General features: G+C 41.1%; 1 protein-coding gene across 1 annotated transcript in view; it reads left to right on the top strand.

Annotated features, from left to right (window-relative positions):
• PTPN5 (protein tyrosine phosphatase non-receptor type 5) overlaps positions 1-24,232 on the top strand; it is a 48,140-nt gene that overhangs the window by 7,309 nt on the left and 16,599 nt on the right. The window contains exons 2-7 of the mRNA XM_054390465.1: positions 10,357-10,538; positions 11,428-11,547; positions 13,343-13,426; positions 15,917-16,158; positions 18,371-18,560; positions 21,609-21,693. Coding sequence (XP_054246440.1) covers positions 10,357-10,538; positions 11,428-11,547; positions 13,343-13,426; positions 15,917-16,158; positions 18,371-18,560; positions 21,609-21,693 — 903 coding nt within the window. The remainder of the gene's footprint in view (positions 1-10,356; positions 10,539-11,427; positions 11,548-13,342; positions 13,427-15,916; positions 16,159-18,370; positions 18,561-21,608; positions 21,694-24,232) is intronic.

Raw genomic sequence — 24,232 nt, 5'->3', positions numbered from 1 at the left:
AAAATGGCCCTTTTTAGCACCCAGAGTGCTCATTGCTACTGGCAGGTTCTGAATGTCCTTTGCCAGGACATTGAAGAACTTGTGATATTTTCCATAGGGGTAAATGCTTGTGCAACATCTATTAGGTGAAGCCTGTTTTGTTCTTAAGGGTGTTTTGCGTGCTAATAAAGTGCTATTCCTATTGGATGGATGAATGGATTCAGTGATGCTGTGTCCTTTCAGTGGGTAGGACCATATCAAGCTCTGTCGAGATGTGAGGATAGACTATAATGTTCGAATTATCCCCCAGAAGCAGGACTTGATATTTTCTGGATTCGTCTTTTATCTTCTGTCTCCACTCAGCATATCTGCAAGAGATCACAGTGCCTGTACCTGGGTTGAGCATGAAGTCATAGCTCTTTCTTGGCATATCTTCTCAGCATAATGTTATTGTTGGGACAAAGTGTGCTGCACGTGGTTGTCACTGGAAGTTCAGGGGTGCAGGGAGAAAAAAATGCTCAAGTAGAATCTGCCCTTTGTTGAGGAAGACAGAGGTGGGATGGGGTTGAAAAGTGGTGCATTGGTCCTTAGGAGCCAAGGATGAGATTTACAAGGTTACTCAGTGCAGACTTAACTTTTTCATATTTAAGTCAAGCATATACCTCAGTGTGAGAAGAGACTTGATATGAGGCATGCAATATCTCCTGTTAATGCAGGTGAAGCGTTCTGGGTAGCACAGCAGCAGTGTAGCTGTGTGGATGAAGTTTTCCTTCCTTCCCACTGACGTGCTGTCACTCACACTTTGTGAACACTGCACAATGTAAGGGTCCTTCAGCATGGAAACAGAGCAGTGTGGCAACTGGAAGTCCATAGGGATGTGTTTGGTGTCTTTGTGGTGACCTGAATTACAAATCTTATGAAACCAGGAGCTCTTGAAAAGGAAGAAATGCTTTAATCAAGGTGTTTTTAAATAGACTCCATTTGTGTTGCATCTTCAGAATAGGAGATGCTGTGAGACCTTTTATACCTGTAGCAGTGGGAGGTTTTAAGCATGCTTCCTTGGTGGTTATGCCTCCCACAAATGCAGCACACCTGCCACCTGCTTCCATGTAACAGATTATATTTGAGGTATCGAAGAGCGTTTCTGCACCATTTGCTGGAGTATAGAACAAAAATCCCTAGGCTAGCTGATACCAGACTGGCCCTGGAGCTAGAAGCAGAAATACTACCCTGATGCAGGATCCAAAATTATAGGTTTGCTTACCTCCTAGCAGACCTGCTGATTAACGTTAACTCCTGCTAAGGTAACTCAGCATGAGGCTGTGTGATGTGAGGCACAGTTACCTTGGATTAGGTGGAGCTTTGGGATGCATGCATCCATGAGATGTTTGTTTCTTTGGATTGTTCTGTAGAGTGAGGCTCCTGCCTGCAGACAAGTGGTGCAAAATCCTCCCAGAATAATTGCAAAGCTTGTCATCAGCGTGTGCTTTTTTTGTCTCACCTTCTCCAACATAGATCCTTAACAACTTGTGCATGTCTGCTTATCTATCTAGACAAAACATTGCTCCGTGCATGTTCCCTCACTGGGAAGAGGATGCGAAGGCAAGCTGTTGTGTTTTTTTCAGTTCACTACTCAAGGCTGTGTAATCATATTGATGAGCATAGTATAGGAACTCATGTAGGCAAGACGCAAATAAACAGAGTGAACTGTGGGCACTGAGCACTTTTTGTGGTTATCTAGGGAGAAGAAGAGATTAATGAGACCATTATAGTTACCACATGTCCCTAACATGAAGGGGCTTCAGTTACAGAGGTAGCAGAGCACTAAACTGGAAGCAATGATACTTAATTGTGCAGGCCAAAGCCTGTAACAGAGTAGCCCTGGGTGGAAATAGCATTCTAGGAGAGAGATAAAATTGAGTGTGGACATCGTGTTTCTAGATGTCCACGCCCTGAATTTCTACCAGTGCTTGTTCTGGAGCCTAAGTTGCAGTGTCTGGGAGATACCATTGCTTTCTGAGGAAGCCAAGCAGTGCAAGCACAGCCATTTAAAATACATGAAAGGAAGCAAAATGCTTACACTTGGGATAGTACCCTTGAGGCACGTATCAGGTTTGTGGCTGAAGATGATTGTTCAGACTGGTCTTGATATAATTTAATTTGCTCAGGAAAGAGAATGTCTTTGAAATAAATGTTGAATGTGATAGTGGCTTTCCTAAATGTTTTTGCTGAAGGCTCCAGGGCATAAGATTTTAGTCACTTAGTAAAGCAGGCTATCACCAAATGAATGACATCAAAATGTTCACATTTGAACCTGGCAGGAAGCCAGCATATCACCCATCTGCTTCAAGCTGCAAACCCTCTCATTCACCAGAGCAGAAAGTGGATTTAATATCTACAGGACACCAGGCTAGTAAGTCACTTGAGAAATTAGAAACACATAATGATATTAGCATTAGAACTGTAGAAGTTGTTCATTTATGAAAAGAAATTCAAGCAGTACAAGTGTGCTAACACCAATTCAGATGATAGTAGTATGAATAGTAAATACTTGGAAAAGCACATGAAACCAGAATGACAGATTCTCAAATTGCTCCACGGGAGGTATAGATTGGATGTTAGGAAAAAATTCTTTATTGAAAGGGTGGTCAGGCATTGGAACAGGCTGTCCAGGGAGGTGGTTGAGTCACCATCCCTGGAGGTGTTCAAAAAAGGTGTAGATGTGGCACTCTGGGACATGGTTTAGGGCCCATGATAGTGTTAGGTTAATGGTTGGACTCAGTGATCTTAAAAGTCTTTTCCAACCAAAACAATTTTATGATTCACTCTTGTATCACAGAGGCCATTTGGATTAAAATTATTGCTGCTACTTTCGGATTATGCAGGCCCCTTTAAGTCTATCCTGTACTTAAAGGCACAAATCTATAGTTTGGGTTTGGGAGGCAGAGTTGGTTATCCTGTTTCAGAAAGAGAGTTCAATCCTCCTCATCTCTGTCTGCATTGGTGTTGTGCTGTTGACAGTTCTCCTTGATTATGTTGTCTGTGTGAGGCTGATCCATGAGCAAAGCCATAGCTCTTGAACTGTGGAACTAGAGCTGCTTTGTGGCTTTCCATTTTGAATTTAAATGGAATGTGGAGGTTGGGAACAATTTGGGACAACCAGCTCCACTGAAAGTCAACTTGAAGTCTGTTTACAAAAGCTCAAGGCACCACCAAAATTATCAGCAGGCACTTGAAGCCTGAAGAAACTTGAAGAAAACAGCATAACAAAGAGATGTATTATTTATTTAAAAAGAAAAAATGCATCTAATTGTTCAGTGGTAATCAGACAGAATCTCTGTGTGGTGTTTGACAGGAAAGGAAGAAAGAATCTTATGCAAAACCAAAAGAAGCTCTGAGCAGGGCTCTGATTGAAAGGTGGCAAGTGCTAGTTGTGTGTGGGTGTGATAGTGAATATTCAGTGTCTCTGCCCCTGGAGGGTCTGTGTTCACTTAACAGCAGTAATTTGACACCACATTTCATAGTTTAATTGTTTGGAGGCAAACACTGTCCTAGGGGTTCTAGCTGCCCTAAGATAGCATATCCCTTAACTTGACATGTTTCACCTCAGAAAAGGACAGTGCTTAACAGTACATCTTATGTTTGAGACCTGTAAGCATGAGCAGAGCCATTAAGCATAATCATCTTATGTATTTGGTTTAGTAGTGGGAGTATGATTTATGTGTGGACAGGGGCATAACTAATCTTGCCTTGGAAATGAAGAGCAACTCCCCCATTATTAGTGGAGAACCAGGCTGCAGCAGATGGTACAGTACCTCTCATATACTTCCCATATGAGTGCTTTATCTGACAGTCCCTTACTGCTTCTGATGGCTTCTAGTGGTTCATCTTTGCTGAACTGGGAGGTCTGTCTTTCTAGAGCAGAGAGCCTGATGATTTTGTTTTCTTCTCACTCCCAGGTAAGTGAAGCTTACCAGATTGAGAGCAGTGTCAGCCAAGTGCATTGTGAGCTGCTTTGCCCTTGCAGCTGTATTTCATATGAATTGTTATGGTAAGATGATCAAACAAGTTATTTTCTCTCCTGCTAGATAGGCAGGTATATTAAGCAGCCAGTAACATTATGTAGGACTTCAGGTCTGGGAGGAGTGCTGTCTTGAGCATCTGTTTTCTTCCAGGATGGAAGACTTTGATGGCAGCTCAAATGAAGTCTTCCTGTCTCACCCCTGAATAAAATAAAGTCTCTGGTACCAGGCTACATCCTGAACCCTGAAGAGGGCTTCAGGGATGACTTCATAGACCAGAATCCTGTCTTGTACAAGTGTGTTTTGCAAGTTCTTTGCCTGTCATTGATATAATAAAACAGGAACCTTCTGGGCATTTTTACGTGACCTGTGAACAGTACTGTCCAGAAATCTAATTACAGAAAAAATACCAAGAGCAATCTGGACCCTCTCTAGCCATGATAAACATGTACCCCACCACTGACTCACTGTAGATTCCCTTTTCTATGCAAGAATTTAATAGATAGTAGATGTTGGCTCCTGTTATGCTTGGGGTTTATGGAAGCTGTAAGAAAATAGCTAAGATTTTTCTCTTCATCTTCTTGAATGATGACAGTTTGGTCTGGTGGACATTTCCACTGCAGCAACTCAACTGAAGATGCCCTTAGGAACTGGAATCTCTCCAGATGTTACTGGGCACTTATTGTTGTGGCACTTGCCTGTGACTGTGAGTCAATCACTACACAGTACCTTGTTGGAGTGTTGGAAAAGTCACACAAGTCTCCAAGCCCACCTAAATCACAGAAAAGGGGAAAACCTCAAAGTCTGCTCTGTAGCCTGAAATTTGCAGAACATATCAGCAAGCACACAACATCATTGACTGACTGGGAATCAGATGAGGTTTGCAACTTGTTTGCTGGCCAGTCTCCTCTGAAGAAGAGGAAGAGGTGGTTTTTCTTGCAGTTTGATATTTCTGTTCCCTGTACTTCTATAGCAGCTTGCAGGCTTGCTGTTGTATGTGACCCTGCAATATAATCATAATGGTCCTGGGTGAATGTGAACATTTTTTATGACTTCACCTTTTTTCTCTCCTCCCACCCATCCCAGATGAAGTGGCAGGTGGACTGAGTGGGAGCAGTGTGAAAATGAATGCAGGGAAAATGTGTGACTCAGCAGTTCAGCAGGGAGCTGCTGAGTGGAAAGGCAACTATTCTCCTCACACACTAGCATCAGGTTCCTGTTCCCTCAGAGATAAGAATAGGCCTTTTATGGGTGGAGCTGTGCAGCCCACCAGCAGGGAGAAGGGGCTGCTTATTCTTTTCAGCAGAATTGATTTCAAGTAGGGAGGGAACTTCCTTCTCCAAGATTGTTAATTGTTGCTAGTGAAGGGCAATTGTTGCCTTGCTCACAGATTTTCTGTGTGACTTTCCTCCTTGCTTTCTTTTTTTCTTGATGCATCTTTCCATTTTGGTAATGCAAGTATGGCTTAAGCAGCAGCCATACTCTCCCAGCTGAGTTTGAAAAGTGCAAGTTTCCAGTTCTCTTAGTGGCTGGGAGATGACACCCATTTTCCTTCCTGCACTGTTGTTTTGAGAACTGCATTCAGAACATTTGCCTTTCTGGGAGCAATGCTGCTGGCTCCAAACATGCCACTCACAGACAAGCAAGTGCAAAGCAGAACTGGTGATATTTGTGGGTTGTCCTCTGTCACATAAGAGTAAATTAACCTTTTTCATGTCAGAATAAATGACATAGGAGACTGTCAACAAGATTGCTGGTATACAGACTGGGTCTTTGTGAGAAGTTTTACATTCCTCTGTAACGTATCAAAGATGTTAGTTACATTTTCTTGGACCTCTCTCTTGCATGAATGGTAGATCAGGGTTATTCCTTCTTTAAGCTCTGTTCCACAGAGGAGGATGAAGCCTGCAGTTGACTTTGCAGTCTTACAAAGGACCACTGATGAATCTAACTGCTTCCAGTTAGATACCAAACTGGTATCAGAATCCCTTTTGTGCATTGCAGTGTTAAGTGGTAAACTTAGTGGCATACATGGATTTGTCTCTGAGTTGTTGCTAGTGTTTGAATTAAACTGTTTGGTATTTTCTGAAGTAGCTCTCTGTAATTTTGCATTACAAATGCAAGTTCTACTAACCATGAGTTCTTGGCAGCTAACACCTGGACTTTTTCCATAGTGGAATTGGAAATATTGAGGTAATTACATTGTTGTAAATTGCTTCTGTCTCCAGTCATGCAGTAGTAGGTAGTTGTAAGACGCATTTGGGAATGTTTTTCTTTGCACCTTTTAATCTGTATGCTTGTATGGACTAGCTGTTCTTCTCCCAATCAGTGTTTGATTCAGGCCTTTGGAAAAGGTAAGTTTATCAAACTCTTGCAAATAGAACAGGTCAAGGATCAAGTAGAGTAGAGGTAGTCAGCACCATATCATCACTGGTAAGGTTAGAAAAACAAAAAACGGAGGAGCTGGAGAGACAGTGATGCATTCTTAGTATTACAGCAAGTGTTGGAAATAGCATGCCCTGCTTTCAACACAGCCCTTCAGATCTTGAGTGTGATTTTTTACAGAACTTGTCAGATGCGTTATGAGTACAGAGACCATCACACAAAAATGAGAATGTCTTCGCAGCCAATACCTTTCTCCTAAAGCTCTTTTCTTTGATTCGCAGTCCTTTTACCCTTCAGCACAGGCTATCTCTCCTTCATGTGCACTCCAAGACAGTTTTGGGTTTCTTTGGGTTTTTTTTCAGCTTCAGTGTGTCCTGCCATCATCAGGACTTGCTTGCAGTCTTATGACCTGCAAATTTAACAAGGCATCAACCAGATATGTGAAGTATAATGGGCTATGTCCTGCAAAGCAATTCAGGTGTATGTGAAAATAAGCAATTGATTTGCAGACCAGTATCAGTTGTATACAACTGATAATCAGTAGCAGAGCTCCCACACAGTGAGGCAGAAATCAGAGACAGTGATGCCAGTAGGCAGCTGTGTTTTGATATCTGAAGGTGTAGAGACTATACATGGATTTAAGACTCTGGTGTGAAGTGCAGATAATCTTGATGGATGGGATGTGTTGCAGTGCCTTCACACTGTGGTCCCTTCCTATCGAGTAAGTTCTCACCATGCACAGCCATCATTAAGATATAGACAGGTTCAGAGAGGTATGGATGTCCAGTAATGTAAATGAAACATGGCACAATGCAGCTGAGCACTGTGTTGACTGCTGCAGCTTGAGAGTTGTCAGAACAAGTGAAGCCTGTGTTTCCCTTCTGTCTTGTGTGCCTGGCAGGTGAGGTCTACAGAGTTTGGGGATGCCACCATGAATGAAGAAGCCACCACCATTAGCAATATTTGTATTTCCTAGTGAAAAGGCCTTACCACTCAGTCCCCCAGAAGCCTAATTCCCACAGGCACAGTGTGATCCAAGTATAACAACTGTATGAGCACTATATTTTCATTGCTGCAGTACACCTTCTGTTATTAAAATTCTTTGGTAAGGAGCAAGTCTTTTTTTATCTCAAAGGCATCATTAAATTAAGTCTGCCAGTGGAGCTGTGTCAATACCATGAGCAATAGCACCTATGCACAAGAGAGGAGAGAAGTTCCTTTTGAAGTGCTAACTTTGTTAGGAAATACAGTCAGGATGCCTGGTCCTGAGGGACTGATTTTTTTGGTTTGTTTCTCTGAAGGCTCTAGGTATGAATCAGTTGAGTTACAGAGCTGCTGATGCTTTGCTCCCAGCAGCATTTGATTGGATCATGGCATTTTGTTACTGCAAGGCATTGTTGACTTATAACTACTACAGTGCATTTGAGTGTTTCAGTTAACTCCAGTACTCCAAGCAAGTGTCTTTCTGAGGGTGTATATAGGCATTGTTTCATCCTTCTGCCTTTCACGTACCCACATAGGAAGTCAAAGGCACAAGGGTTTCAAAATGGGCATTGTCCACTTATGGAAATCTATTACCTTGTGAGAGGACAAAGATGTTTCCCTGCATAGATTATCCCATAGCAAAGTGTTGTGTCATTTATGTTTGGCAGCTTGTAGTGGTGGCTGTGTTTGAGAAGAATACAGGAGTGGATCACTGGCTTGATCCAGAAAGTTCTTTTTCCTGAATAGCAAGCATGATGTTAAGCTTATGGTCCTGTTTTGAAATTTCAGTTTGTTTCAACAAGCCATATGGCTGCTATAGATGTCAAAGACCTCTTAATTCTTCTCCTAGTGTTTTTTTTTTTTTTTTCCCAGCAAGCATAGTCTTGCATCAAAGCAGAAATACTAGTGGAACTTGAATCCCAGTCTCCATGATGCAGGAATTCAGAAGGATATCATATGGATGATTCCCTGTCAGTCAAATCACTAGCTTAGTTCACTCCTGGATGTAGTCATCCTTGTCAGCTGTCTCAAGACCTTCACGCTGACCTTGACACAAGAAAACTTTAATGATCTGTCTCGTTATTACCTAATTTGTGCCCTGGAAGAATCCATTAGGGCAGATAATATAGCAATATAGGATTGCAAGGTGACGTTTGAATGGTAATTGAAGCATTGTTTAAAGCTGACAGAGTGAAATCAATACAGAACCCTAAGTTGGTGTCATTATGTTTGTTAAAACCTAATCTTCTGTGATTTGGAGTAGCAAATCTTTGAGTGGATTTTAATCTAATCTTAAACTATACATTTATATTTACGGATTCAGGCAGTTCTTCATTATTTTAGTTCTTCCCCCCTGTTGTGGTCTACCGTATTAGTGAAAATATCTATTGATAAGAGTATCAGCTCAGCAGAGTAGGAATTCTGGGCTCCTAGGTCTATAGGCCGGATCTCTACATTAAGCAGTGAAAATAAGTGAAAACAGCATCAGTCTATTTACCTTCGTATAAGGCAGTTGTGAGAAGTAGAATGTGACTCCTACTGCTGTACAGCTGTTGCTAGACAACACTGGAGTACTGGGAGGTGGGCTTCTGGCCTGTGGAGAGGCACCAATCCCCATGGTTACAGACACAGAGCAGTCCCCTAACTTTGATGTCTTTAATCCAAGTGTATAGCTAAGTGACTTTCACATTGTCATATTAGAGTCAGGGTTGTGTTTCCAACCTAAGCAGAAGTGACCTTGTAAAATCTTAGGCTGTTATGGACATAAAACAAAGACATTCCATTTGCCTGCTGCATAAGGCAGCATAAAGAGCTTTGTGAGTTAAAAAAACCAGCCTTCTGAAATAGGAAATCTTACAAGTTCTAAAAAATACCTGAGAGCTGAGCTAAGGTCTGTCTCAGTGAGGGGAGGGAGAACAATGACAGAGGGAGAATAAACATCTCATGTTCCTGTCCACTCATGTTTTTGTATTTTAGAAATCGTGAAGTGCCAATGGCCAGACCCTCAGAAGATACACAGATCCAATCTTTCATTTGCCTTATTAGAGCTGTGGCTAGTTTATGGATGCTTATCTCATTTAGAGTTACTTTTGAGGGACATGTAGTGAAATGTCTGATGAGAGGAACATGTTGTAGACACCTGACTGCAACAAACCATGGAAGGACCAACGATGTGGCCTTTTCCTGGAGCACAGATGGCTGACTTAGGCTTAAAGCTGTAGTGTTGTACACAGGGCAGCTTTGGGACTTTGCAAATGTAGTATGATGTAAATCAGTAGTACTTACATCAAATGGGTCTGATCTTCCTCTCCTTTTAGCTTGTAAATTAATTTGTCTACACAGGCTCTGTTCAAAATACTGTTGCTGAGGGACTAGCTGCTCCAGTGCATATTCCCACTGAATGGAATAGCATTACAACATTATTAAATAGCCCTTGAGTATGAGTTCATCCAAGAAGTAAGTTCTTAGAATAAAGTCTATGTTATTGGTGCCTTAGGACACTCAGCCAAAACCCAGAGACCCTGAACACTGTTTTAACATGAAACAGTCTCTACCCTGGAAATTTGTAATCAAATTAGACAAAGCAGACACATAAGGGGAAATAGAAAAACTGAGGCAGAGAGGGGCATAAAGGGGTTCTCTGCCACCATGTAGCCGAGAAGTGTGGAAACAGCATGGATGGTTCCTTTTCAAAAGTCAAACCAAAAAGGTGCAGTGATGTAAATGAGAATTTAATAACAACAAAGCCCAGAATCTGCGCCTCCGGAAAGAAAGGGAAAATAATTTATCCGCCCACGCTCACTTTTTTCTGACAAAGGCAGGTGAATACAGCTGCACTAACAGAGTGTGATGCTCACAATCCTGAGCTGCACTTAGTGATGCAGAACTGAGAGGTAACCATCGTCTCTAGGCAAACAATAGCCCTTGCAGCCTCCACCGAGGCTGCGTACTATTCATTCCCTGCATATGTCATTTTCACATGAAGGTCTTTCCAATCCAGCAGCCATGGAGTCAATGGATTTAACTGAAGGGCAGCAAGGACAGCTGAACAGGAAGGAGCAGCCCCTGAAAACCTCCCAGAAAACAGCACTGCTTGGTTGGGCTGCTCGGTGGAATGGATTCATGCCTGGAGACAACATGTATCTGTTTGTGCTCTCACAGATACTGGTAAGGCAGCTCATCATCATACTTGAAATGCTCAGACCCTTCTTTTAAGCTTGGCTTGGGAGTTTCCTCCTCATCTGCTGCAGATGTAGCAATGGGCATAGCTGCAGTCCTCTCATTCCAGTCACCTCTTCCAGCACTGCTTTGGAAGCAGCTCCTGCCTTTTGATGTCCCAGACTCCTGTCCTGTTCCCTGCCCCTCTGGCAATGTGCCCTTTGCCAGATGACCCATCTCCCAACCAATCCATTTTCTGTGGCTGATATGTATGGGGGTAAATAACTGTCTTGTTGAAAAGTGGGTTGGGTGGTATATCCTTTGAAGTTGTGCCATGCCCTTCATGGTCAGGGATGAGGCTATACCTCACCAGAAGGGTGTTAAATACCACATCAGTGCTTTTGCAGTTTTATTTTAACTCTGTGTGCAGCAGCCTTAAGTGATTCAGGTGAAATGTCTCAACGTGTCTCTGTGTGTATCTGTGTATAGGGATGCCTACATGTACATGGCTATTTGTTAAAGCTTTGCATAGAATGAGATAGGCCTTTAACAGTCTTTGAATTGCCAGTTTTGATCTAAAAGTGATAATGCTGAAAGTTCAGGTGTCAGAGGAAGCTGTTGCTCTTTTGATGTACAGGCAGACCTTTTGCTAGTGTAAATCAGTTTAAGCTTGCTTTACTTGGTGATAACTATCTGGTTAATAGTAGCTGAGCTTTTAGCCTTCAGCTTTTTAATTCTTGTTAAGCTACAGCCCAGAAAATACCTGACTTCTTAAAGCAAAAATGATGATCAACATGAAATCAATGAGAACTAAATTAGTTAATTATGCAGTCTTGAAATGAAAATGAATGTTTGTATAATGAGATGCTCATTAAGTGTTTTCTGATTGATTGCACAGCTTCTCTGTATGATGCTGTGGTACAGCACTTATGGGACCATCCCAGCAGCTCAGAATGCCTTTGACCTGCTGTCTTATTTGCTTACTCCATTTAAACAGATTTTGTCAGATCAAGAGGAGGTAAGTCCCTGAACCCCTCTCTGGTTACATAGCAGTAGCCTTGGGTGGTGCTTCTAATATTTCTTCTGATTAAAAGTATAATACACATGTACTTCATATAGTATGCATTATATTACTGCTGAATTGTTCGTGTGTCCTGAAATGGTGACAAGAATTTTCTGAAAACAGATCCATATGTTGTCTCCAAGATCCAGGGCTGGATTTTTGACTGTGATGTTGGATCAGCATAGCACGTTTTTTATAATGTGCAAATGATTGCACATGGAACAAAGCAATAAAAAAAAAATCAGCCCACTAAGGTTTAGTCCAGGAAAGCTGGAACTCGATTTATAAGGATGGATAGAAGCTTAAATTCTGGAAGAATGGATCAACTTACATAAAGGGTGCAAATCACAAGATACTCAGTCAAAAAATACTATTTTTGTTGAGTGTTCAGAGCATATCTGTATGCAGTAGAAGAATTTCAGGTGTACAGATTCAATTATATCTACAAAGCTTCCCCAGTAAAATTGCTTAGCTTCTCACCATGACATAATGACACATATACCAGTATGATTCATCTGTTAAATTGCTGGGGTAATTATACTCAGTGCAGATTTCTCTGGTGTGGACAGAACCTTAATTAAATGGTGAGCAACTGCCTTGAAAAAATCAGGTGAAATACATTTGCAATCAGAATGGTTCAATTCACTGTACTTAATATTGTAGTAGAGTGCAATACAGATAGGAAATGTAACTCAGTGCTTTTTGTGACTGCAATACAGCAGAGACTGTTTTCTGTGTTCTCTTAACAGTGTTTACAAGCTGCATGTCACCTGTTCTTTTGTTTGTTTGAAAGCATTTTTTGCCTTTTCTCAGCTGTAAAGATTTACTATGCACAATCAGAGCTTTTGTAATGTGTTGCTAGTGTCCTGCTTGCAGTGGGTCTATTGTTAAGAAGTTATTCCTTCCAGAAAATCCCCAATTTACAGGACTTCAACTCAAAATAAGTGTTATGTGTGGAGGAAAATGATTCCTAGAATGCACCACAAGAATACCCCAAGTATGGCTGTGCAGATGCTCATGCATATATTTGAGGATTGTTTATTATGGCATTGTTTACTGTGCACATTTAGATTTGAAACCAGTAAAGGCAAAGAAGTCTTCTGACATTAAAATAAGCAAATGAAAGCTCTTAACTCCACGTTTCTCCTTAACTGTAATGGTGGGTTAGAAACAGTAAAATTCTTTGCCCACTGAAGCCCATTAAAACTGAATTTTGCACCTACTATTGAAAATAGGCTAAACTTTAAACTACTTAAATATGGCTAAGACATCAGAGTGAGTTTCAGTGCCAGTGCTGTGAATAACCTGATGGTACTTCACAGTGTGTAGAAAACAGAGAAGTCCTCTGTGGTGTATGGACCCAAGAACATGGGAATAGTACTAAACAATACTAAAAGCCCTTTGCCATGGTATAAAATGACTTTGACTCTGACAATGAAACATTGGTCCAGGCTGCAAAGTTGAATTGTGGATCCAGATCTCAATTTTGGCAATGAGTGATGCTGGGTTCAGATTTCCTGTTTGCCTTAACAGTAAAATCTGGGGTGTAGACCTTCTGAGATGCTAGAACTTAGAGATAGTTTACATTTTGGTCTTCTCCAAAGTCTAGTGGTTTTTCCTGCTGGTAGTGGTGGTGGCTTTTCCACAGACAAGAGCGTGGCATGACTAAAGCTGCATGGGCACAGTTTGCCAAGAGGCTATGCTGTGCCTCTGAATGCTTTATTTAGTTGTCAATTCTATTGTTTGACAGGACCTGACTCGGATCGGGAGCATTGTGGTATCGTACATCCTGCTGTCTTTAGCCTCTCTAGGACTGTTATTTGTAGGATCTCTGGTAAGTTATGATAGTGTGCAAACTATATTCATCCCCCTTTTTAATGAGTTTCATTAAGATGTTTAATTTATCCAAAGTTGTTGATTGCTATGCCCAATTTGATTGCAAAGTAACATGTTTGGGGCTAGTTCTATATCCGGTTGCTTTAGGTAGAGGACCACAACTACATTTATCATTACTCAATTTTCTTGATGAATTGGGAAGCTCACTGATGGGTTTTATTCTGCAGATCCACAGATGGAAACTATTTTCCCCTGAATAGAAGGGATGTGGTCTGGTAACAGTACCATTTAATATTGTTGCCTTGTGAGTTGCCTGCAGAACGTCCATTGGCTTAAGTGGCAGAGCTATTGCAGAGCACCAGTGTACATATGAGTGTAACACCCTTGTAGAACGTAGACCAAGACCCCAGCTGCAGAAAAAGATCAGTGGCATGATTACAATTAATGTAGCTAACTGTCAGCTGTTTGGGAGCAGGAGTGTATTGCATTTCTCCATTGGTTGTGTAACTGGCACCAAATTGTGTGGTAGATGGAGGCTTCTTTCATTTTAGGGAGTTATTGATTGAAACTGGCCTTGTATACTGCTCTGTTAGAGAGGGAATAGAGTTACTGAACATGCAGGTAGAACATCTTCTCCTGTCCTTGCAGCAGTGTGCATTCAGGTAGCTCAGGAAGCTGAAGCTGTACTATGTATCTACTGTTTGAGTGATGCACAGTATAATGAAATACATCAGAGAACCTCAAGACTGTTAGTGGTAAGGGACCTTTAGAGAATGCTGGTCTAACATCCAGCTTGAGAGAAGGCTGTTGCCAGCACTCAAAAAGGTCAGCTGTGCATTTTTCTACAGAGGTTTTGATAACCTCCAGGGAAGGAGATGTATTATCTCTCTGGTACCTGTGCCATGACAGCATGGCACTCTTGGGGGAAGAATTTTTTCCTAATGTTTCATCTGAATTTCCAAAGCTGAATGTCCAAGCCATGACTAAGAAGAGTCTGGCTGCATCATCTCTGTGGGCTAGCTGTCGTTCAAGTAGTTATGGGCTGCTGTTAGATCACCCCAGCCTCCTCTTCTCCAGACTGAACAAGCCCAATTCCCTCCACCTTTTCCAAAGTGCTCCAGACTCCTGACCTCCTTCATAGTACTCCACTTGGCCCACTCCAGTTTGTCCACATCTGTTTTAAACTGAAGGGCCTAGAACTGGACAGGATATTCAGGGGGCAGCTGCATCAGTGCCAATGAGAGGGGCATACCTTTGATGGCCACAACTCCCTGGTAAGAGTGTGGAGGGGGTGTTATATACCATGGTGAAGTTCACTCAAAGGCAGCACAATGAAGACACACAGGCACAAGAAAATTGTTATTTAAAGTCCTATGCAAGCTAATTTGCTTTAGGAAAAGAAATTTGTCCTTTTTTTAATTGCATGTTTTCTAAATTAAATTGCCCTTTTGGAGACCATTTAAGGAAAGGACAGAAGAGGGTTTACATGGGAAAATAAGACTCAAAAGGGGTCCTGATAGTGCAGTGTAGTTTGTATAACATTTAGCCTTAGTGGTATTGCTCCTAGTTCAGTGTAATATGGATGAAGTTGGCCTGCGGTTCCAAATCCTGGAATTCAGGAGTGGTCTTGAAATTTTTAGCTGAAGCCCATGTGGAAGATGAAGCAGTCTCCTGATACAACCTCCCAGTCATCTAGTCTGCTACAGCATCCATGCAAACCAATTTGATACGGTAGTTTTTTAGATTCATGCTCTTTCAAACCTTCTGTTAATTGATATTATAAACTTTAACATTACATTTATGTCCTAGAACTTCACAAGATTTATTATTTAATGTCTATACCATGTTTAAATCAGATAATTAGCTTATAAAGCAGTCTTTGCCACTGGCCAAGAAGTCATATAGGCATACAGACTCTCAAAAGGAATTACATCAAGTCAAGGCCTCCTTTAAAAAAAGATAGATTTATCCATGAATTCAGGGTAGAGTGCCAGATTACCAAAGATGTACAGTTCAGAAAAATTGATTTACTTTTCCTTAAGCCATGTGTATCTAAATTTTAGTTGGAAACCCATTTTAAGTGAGGAGAGGTATGATTGTAGAATAATACAGTAGATTTTTGTTTTGTAAGCAAGCCTAGGGAAGGGTAAGAAACTGAACAAAAGGACAGTGATATCACATTGGCTTGCATATGATGGTCACAAGCACATTCCTTTTCCAGCGTTTCCCTGAGTTAAGCCTTGCCAGCTCTGTGGAAACCTCTGTGGCTGAAAGCAGGTTTGAATGGGTAGATGTGAATCCTTGTAACGTGCACCACAAAGCTGCTCCTGCATGGAACATTCCTGTCCTCTTCAGTAGTCTCTAATTCTAACACGTTGTAGTGGGCTGGGATGCTGCCCTAGAGACCCACTCTCTAGGCTGTATGGAAAGGCTGCATGGAAAGGCTGCAACCAGCAGAAAGCTTGTTTAAAATGTTTGTTTCCTCCAGTTTTGGCATCTACTCAGAGCTCCTCCAGACCCCCCCTTTCCACTGCAAGAGGACAGACGCCAGTCTGTGAGCCGACAGCCCTCGTTCACATACTCAGAGTGGACAGAGGATAAAACTGAGGATGACTTCCTAGATTTGGATCCTGTACCGGAGACTCCGGTTTTTGACTGTGTAATGGACATTAAAGCGGCGGAGACAGACCCAGCGACTCTGACAGTTAAATCTGTGGGCTTGCAAGAAAGGTAGGGCAGGTGTGCCTAATGTCTGGTCCCAGAGTTGGGGGACGGAGGAATTCTGTGCCTGGCAGGAAGATTTCTTGCCTTCATGAATATCACTGTAAAACGTGGTTTTAAAGCCAAGCATCTGCTTTATTTCCTCTCTCAGTTTTGGTCCAATCATAATATTAGCCAAAACCATGTGGTTTCTAGATAGCTGTCAACAAGAGTCACTCAAAAGCATCATTTCTTTCCTTTGAAATACCCATTTGTGTTTGATTAGTCTCTTCCCATTCTCAAGAAGGCAATTGCATTGTATGAAATCTACTATAGGGCAGTGAAAGCATTTACCTCCAAAAAAAGGTGAATCATAACTTTTTTTTCTGTCATTCATGCTACAGGATTAGTCCTTTCTCCAAAAGCAAACTATAGGACAAGTGATGATGTGCAGTATTTCTCATATAAACGGGTTAGTCCTAAACTGGATTAATTCCTTTGAAATTAACCCAGTAATGAAACTTTGGATGAGCTGTGTTCACTGCTTTAACCCATCAGGACAACAGCTTCTCAGATTCACAGCTGGGAAGCAGCAGTTTAAGATAAAAGGAAGACTTTTTTTCTGGTTTATGTTCTTTCATTTGTCTTAGTGAAATAGAACAAAGATCCTATAAAGAGATCTGCAAAGGTTATAAATAAGAATGAGGTTACTGAAGGGCTCAACATAGCAAATTACTACCTCTATTTACTTCTACGTTTTCAAGCTTAACTGGAATGCTAGCTCTTGCTAATGCTTGTGTCTAAAACCTAAAACAATGGGCAGAACTTAGATTTCAGAAAGTGTGATGCCAAGTTTCCAAACCTCCACACACCACAATAAGAGGGAATGCTACGGAAGAGGCTTTTGATTTGCACTCTGTGCAATGTTTGTTCTTCCTTTATTCTGAGTTACAACATTTGTCCTAAAATATCCTACCTTTTATTATTATGTTCTACTTTAAATGTGAGATTGCAATAACCTCTGGGGCTTGTCCCTGAACCTGCTGCTGCAGTGAGTTTTGGTGTTGCTTTACATCATGGGCAAGATTGGGCTTGAAATGCATCAGTTGTTTGTGCTTTTCACTATCTCTGAGTTCATTCTGTCTCTCTTGGTTTAAAAATGCTGATGTTTCTTCTCAAGTGACTGCTAGCCTGCAGGAAAAATACTCATTGTTTCAAGAGAATTGGGGAATATCAATTGGTTCAACTAATGAATTACAATTAAAAAGAACTGTCAAAGATGTAGGGCTGGGAAAAGGAATGCAGTTGCTTGAAGTTCTCACACTCAGTAGAACATGTACACTTAAGATGTAAAATAAACTTATTTTCAATGTATGTGTGCTTGAGAAGCCAGATACTATTTCAGATTTGAGCTGTGCTCTGGCAGTTCATTTGCATCAAGCACTGGTCACTCTTCCTTATTGTGTTGTGTTGAGTTCTCTGCCCTCCTTTGCATCCATTCTGCTTCATTTTACTTCCTTCTCATTCTTTAGCCATCCATGCTATTAGAAGAGTAGTCACTAGCTAACTCAAATGGTACTGAATCTTACTCTTAAGAATAAACAATCTCATTTCCTCATCTGATGAACTATTATTATCTTTACCTAGGTAGCCTCTTCTACCTTAGTAGAACCAAAAGCATTTGTCATCAAATCCAACTGTTTCTGGGCAGGAATGTGGTAGCTGTGTCACAGCACACAGGAGAGTAGGGAAGGTGTCACTAGAGATTCATTGTCTACCACTAGTGGCCATGTTTCATCCAAAATCATTTCCCCATGACTGTGAATCATAGCAGGAGGCTGGCTGCACATTCTTCTGGAAAAACTCCTGAATCCAGGCAAGGGCTGTGATCCACGTAACAACTTCTACTGCCTTCTCTATGAGCTGGTCATGCCTGCATGTTTATGTGAATTTCAAGAGCTCCTGCTCACACCTTCTAACTAGATTTTGCCAGTCAAAAGTCATTTAAAAATGTTTACTTTATGGATTCGTAGAACATTACACCTAGTAGTCACCATATTGTGTGAGTTTATTTTGTTAAAGATACTCAGACAAAAATCCATCAAATCTGTATTTATGATATGGAAGACTGACCAAAGCTCAGAAATGCTTTAAAACTTCTGTCACTGGGACTGTGTCTGTTGCCAACAGCAGTGATCAGTCTCTGCTGTTGCAAGCAAACCTCAATTGCTCTGTTTTGCAGGAGAGGTTCAAATGTTTCCCTCACACTTGATATGTGTACCCCAGGCTGTTCTGAGCAAGGTTTTGGCTATGTCATGTCACCACGGGAACAGTCAGCCCGAGAATACCTCCAGACAGCATCAAACATTCTCACTGAAGAGGAACTGCACAAGAAAGCACTGGATCCTTTCATACTCCAGGCTGAGTTCTTTGTGAGTATCAGACCTCTTGTTTCTAGGAACATCAGAAAAATGGGGTGCTGTCTCCCTTCTATGAGCCTTGCTATTATTTTATATATTTTATTTTATATTCTTAGTGCATGCAAGCTCTGCCTCTATCAGTGAAGCATTTAATGCAGTTCCCAAATTTGTTGCCAGAATCAACTCTTCCATTTTTAAGTGACAACATCACTGAAAACTTGCAGACATGATTATTTCAAGGGATAACAAAGAGCTTTGTTTTTGCAAGCTTCTTTCCTTGGGCATGCTACTTTTTAACCAAAAAAATCAAAGTCTTTGACTCTGGAGTACAGAAGAAAAGCCAACTTGCCATAGGCATAACTTCATGAAAGGTCTGAGGTTACCCTAGGGATGAAAATAGTCCAAGTGCACACTCTTTGCTGTTGAATGCTTGGCATGGAACTACTTTTCAAACCTCATTTTTCTCCAGTAAACCAAAGCACAGGATAGCTACATCACTCAGCAGGAGCCATAGAAAGTATGTCTTACTGGGATTTTTTTCTGCTCAAAAACTCTTTGCTAGTTGCAAGCTGCTCTGTCAGTTGTGTTTATGGTTCTGAAGTGTTTCCTTGGCTCACTGTATCCACTGTTGCTTTGGGATAAAGAATTCCTCACCTCATGAGAAAAAGGACTTCCACACACATGAAGCAAGAAATTGAATACTGGATTTCTAAGTAGCTTATGAAAAAGGCCAGATACATTTTGATGTGATGAGTACAGTGACTTTTCAGATCTTTGCATTCTGTGGGTCTCTTCCCTAATTGCCTGAGTGTCCACGTGATAGGCATTGTCATGGCATTAAAAAAATAGGCAAAATGCTACAGTGGCTCTGAGCATTCAACCCTGTACAAGATAGGAGGTAACCAGGGCAGACTTTGCATGCTGGGGTATTTCAGAGCATGTGATCAAGAGCTACCAAAGTTAAGGCCACCTGGTGAAATATTATCTTAAGCATGAAATCTCAGCAGAGCAGGAGGAAAATTATGTTCTTCAATGTAACATCCCTTTCAACCTGTCACTGTTATGACCTGGAAGGGTCTGGAAGGGCAAGAGTAATGCTTTATCATTCACTGTCCTCTCTCCCTGGGTAATTTCAGGGTTGGTTTTTTTTCCACTTTCTAAGCACAGAGGGAGATGAGAGAGTCTGGATTTCTCTTTTAAAACAGACCACCAGGTATCTGTAGTCCTTAATTCACTTAGTGCTGTACAAGTTGAAGAAAAGCAGCTTTTCTGTCAGCAAGCTCTGATACTTTCTGAAGTAATGCATCTATTACTGTTCTAGGGAGGAAATGTTTGCTAAGTGAGTGTCTGCACTGACTGCTGAGCAAATTCACATACAGTTGCATCAGTCTCACAGGTGCACTGTAGCTTCCAAGCAATGAAACTAATGTTAGAATTAGGAAAAATAATAGGCTGCATTTCTCAGAGAGATTTGTGAATTAGTTTTCCTGGTGTTCAGAAAATCATTCATCATCCAAATTATCCCAAGCCATTTTCATTATTTAATGAAAAATGAAATAAGCATAGATAAAAATGCTTCATAATCAAAGGGTCATTAATTACAAATTAATGATCTAGGTTGTTTTTTTTTTTATGAAACAGTTATCACCAGCTTGCTCTGCATCATGTATTTTCAGTCTGTCTAACTTAGTTGGTTTTCAAAGTGCAGACCATAATGAAGCAAGCAGCTGTGTTTCATTCTGGAAGAAAAGTCAGAGGGGGTACAGGGCTAAGTCCCTGAAATTCTTACAAGATTTAGAGTTTTCAGTCAGGCTGAAGTTCTGTTGACTTCAAGGATTTGCTTGAGCAGTGAATGACTAAGTCCCAATGAATCAGACCATGAAGCTTGATTCAAGAGTTTTGGTTAACTAAATACCAAGTAACAACTGGGGAAAACATGCAGGTTTTGTTCCTATACAGTTTCCCAAATGGATAGGAAATCACTTCAACAGAATGTTTTTATCATGGAATGGTTTGGGTTGGAAGGGACTTCCAAAGATGAGCTAGTCATGAATTTTCTCTGGTTAAGCCCAACAGTGTGCTCAGTGCTCTGAGAGACAGGATGCAGATACTCTTCTGCAGCTGTAAAACGTAACATAGTCCACAGCTCCTCTGCTCATCTCAATTTCTTCCCAGAGTGAGGCTTGTCTTACTCAACCCTGACTCCTGTTGCCATATGTCCAGTATTGGTGTCTCACATCCAGCATGCAGCATCTGGGATGACCAGCTCTGCTCCCAGGCTCTCATGAGCCCTTTCTCTGCTAAGTCTAATACATCCCATTTCGTCACATGCCTACTGACTCCAGTTGGTGAGAGGATCCTGTTTATTCCTGCCTGCTGTTGTCCACTTACAGCAATTTAGTAGTGAAAAATAAGAAGCTCTTCCATCTTTGTGAGTTCTTTGGGTCAGCCACATAGCAAGCAGGTAATCATTCCTTGAATACCTCTTCACTGTCCTGAGCTATGGAGCTTGAAAATGTGGTGAGCAAAGTGTGACGCTCCCCAGCTCTGCAGAGTTAGGTCAGTACGCCAACCTGCCAGAAAGTGTGTCATCATTTGTTGCTTGTGAGAGTCACTAGTAAATTATTTCCTTCCACCCTCAGAGGAAGAAGAAGTGTGAGTCAGAAAGGATGGTGTCTGAGGTCCATTGCTTTTGGAGCAGAGTATCTTACGTACCACCTTTTGCTTAGTTCTGTGCCTACACTTGCAATTGAGTTCTAATAATATTAGGAGTTAACATAATGCCACTGCCTGTGTTCCTCAATGGATTAGTCACTATGAGCTTTTTGGTATAAAGGATTTCAGAAAATAAAGCCAATGACAGTAAAAGGAAACATCAATCACATTTCAGTGGTAAATTGCTAGAAGTACTGTACCATGTGTCTCACTTGACTTCTTCACTTTGCCTCCTTCACAGGTAGGACAAAATGGGTTTGGGGTTTTTATTCCTCTTGTGAATCTAATAACGCTACCTACTGTGTTTTGTGGTTTTATTTTGTTCTGGTTTTGTTTTTTAAACAGGAAATTCCAATGAACTTTGTTGATCCAAAGGAATACGATATTCCAGGCTTAGTACGTAAGAATCGCTACAAAACAATTCTCCCAAGTAAGTCTCTGCGGTTTAAGTCACTGAGGCCCATGTGCTGAAAGGCTTTGCACTTCCCTTTTCAAAATGCATGGAGTGAGATGTGAGCACAATGTATTGTTCCAAGGCTGTATATATGAAGCAGCAACATGATTTAAAAGTGTAAATAAAATTCCAGAAGAGGTACAGAGCATGAGGAGCCTCAAATTCACAGCAGCACTTAGGGTTTTATGTCATTAGAATTGCAACGTTCAGCACTGCTTAAAAATTCTACACAAGAACTTGGTGGTGGTTATTGAGATGTTACTTAGTGTTGCCTTTGATTAAACTCCTTTAGAATGACTAAATTCTAGCAATCTTACTTTCCTGGCCCATGTTTTTCTCAGAATCATGCCTCAGATGTAAACTGAGAAGAGTGGAAATTGGCCTGATGGCATTAAGACGATGCAGAAGATCAAAATCTTTTTGTTACCCTATTTTTGTTTGTTGCCAGGACATTGAGAAACGTCTTGGTACAGATTTTTAGAAGTGTCAGCAGTCTCCCCTCTGTCTTACTTAAAGTCACTTTGAAAATGACACAATTAGATTCATGCCTCTTTTTTTCTCTAAGCCACTGTTGGAAGATGCCATTGCTACTAACCACAGTAGGTCTGTTTGGAAGGCCCAAAAGGTTCAGTGTCAGGTTAGCGAAGATAAGTGCAGAAAAGTCAGCAATGTCCTCAGCTATACCTGTCATTTCAGTCAGGGTACCTGGACTGCAAATGGTTCCAGAGAAGTAGTTTCTACCCTAGCATGTCTCCAAGGGTTAACAAGCTTGTCCCAAGCTCATTATGATCTGGATAGTTTTTCTGAAGGAGTTCTAAAACTAGTGACCTCTGTACAGCTTTGTCCCTGGCTTAGACCAAATGATGGCTTCCGGAGGGAAGAGTGCTGACACTTCACTTTTTTATCCAGCTGTCTCCCATTTCACAGAGCTTGGTGCTAGCAAAGAGAGCTAAACAAACCCCTTTGTGCATCAGAGCCAAGTATCCCAGTTTACTAGCTATGCACAAAGTGGGAGAGGAAACTGAAAGCAAGATGAGGGAGAGTTCAGGGCTTTTCAGGCTTTGACCTTCCACTGCCTTTCTGTTTCTGAGCTGAGCCTATACTGCCTTGAGTGTCTAGCATTCCTTCAAGTTCTAGCTGCAGAAAGCGGTCGTGGCAGGAACTGCTGAACAACTGCAGTACAGCAAACTGAGACAACTGATTATCATAGGGAACAGCCAATGCTTGATTACCAAACTAGAATCAAACCCAGATTCTGAATTTAAAAAGTAACTAACATTCCCTTAGCAGCTGATTCTTCAGGAGCAATCTGGGCAGTTACCATTAGAAGGTAAGCAGTCACTTAATATACTGATCAGTTACTTGAAGCCCTAGAGTTGATTGTAGTAAGAGTCCTAATACTAGTGTGTAATTCATCTCATACACGTTGCTTTTGCAGTGAATTGTTTTTTGCAGATTCTCAAATTTTACTTTTGGTAGTCAAATGGCTTAAAATGTAGCTTTTTTGAGGGCAGAAGTGTGTTTTGGGAAAAATGCCAAGCCAAGGAGGTTGATTTGGTAATTTCATAGCTATGAATTTGGTTTGCAGACAGCCCTCTTCTGGGGATGTCCTATGGCATTCCCTGGAAAACTACAACTTTGTGCTAAGCTGTTTGGAGACACTTTTTGAATAGGTAGAAAATTACGTTCTTGTTACAGCACTCCAGAGTGACAAGAACTTACTGTGCATGTTGTGTAACAATTTTAGTGAATCCTTGTCACAGGAGTCATGTCTAGACAGACTTTTTCAGTTTCTACATAGCCTTATTACTTTTACACCACTTCAAATTACAAAGAACATTTCAGTCTAGTTCAGCAAGTTTCTCTAAAATGTCAGGTAGAGTATCTACACAAAATGGCTATCAAAGAGGCTGTGGTGGTGAAATAAAAGCTGGCTAGAAACAGACTTCTACTGCTTTTTAAAAGGTCATCTTAAACCTGGCCTTTGTTACTCCTTTTGTCCTGGGAGAAGTTTTCCTGTAGAGTAGGATTTGATTCTGCTTAAAAGCCACTCTGGAAATTTGAAATTTATATTAAAAACTTCTATATTAAAGTCTTGCTATGATTTTATCTTTTCTTAAAGAGGAATTATTCCTGTTTACATGTTTCTAAGAGATGTGATTCAGCTTCAGCTACACTTTCTGCAACACAACACACGTTCTTGTATCACCACTGCATTCATAGGCCTCTCTTAAGTTTCACAAGGCTGAAACCGTTCACTAACAAACCACCTTAACAAATGTAAATACTACATCAACAACCAAGTATTAGAATTTAAAAGCATATTCTGAATGATTTTTAATGTTTGTGGCTATGGCAATAAAAAACTCCACCGTAAGAAATAACCCAAATTCTACCACAGTTGAAGAATACTACAAGAATCCAGTGCTAAAAAGTCTCTGGCACCTGTTGATAGAATTCATCAGCTGTGTTGTATTTCTCCCTAAAGACCCCCCATGAGCTGGACAGCAGTGTT

This window comes from Indicator indicator, chromosome 21 (assembly GCF_027791375.1).
Source record: "Indicator indicator isolate 239-I01 chromosome 21, UM_Iind_1.1, whole genome shotgun sequence".
NCBI lineage: Eukaryota > Metazoa > Chordata > Aves > Piciformes > Indicatoridae > Indicator > Indicator indicator.
The sequence above is the reverse complement of the archived record's forward strand: the minus strand, read 5'-3'. Positions and strand labels throughout refer to the sequence as shown.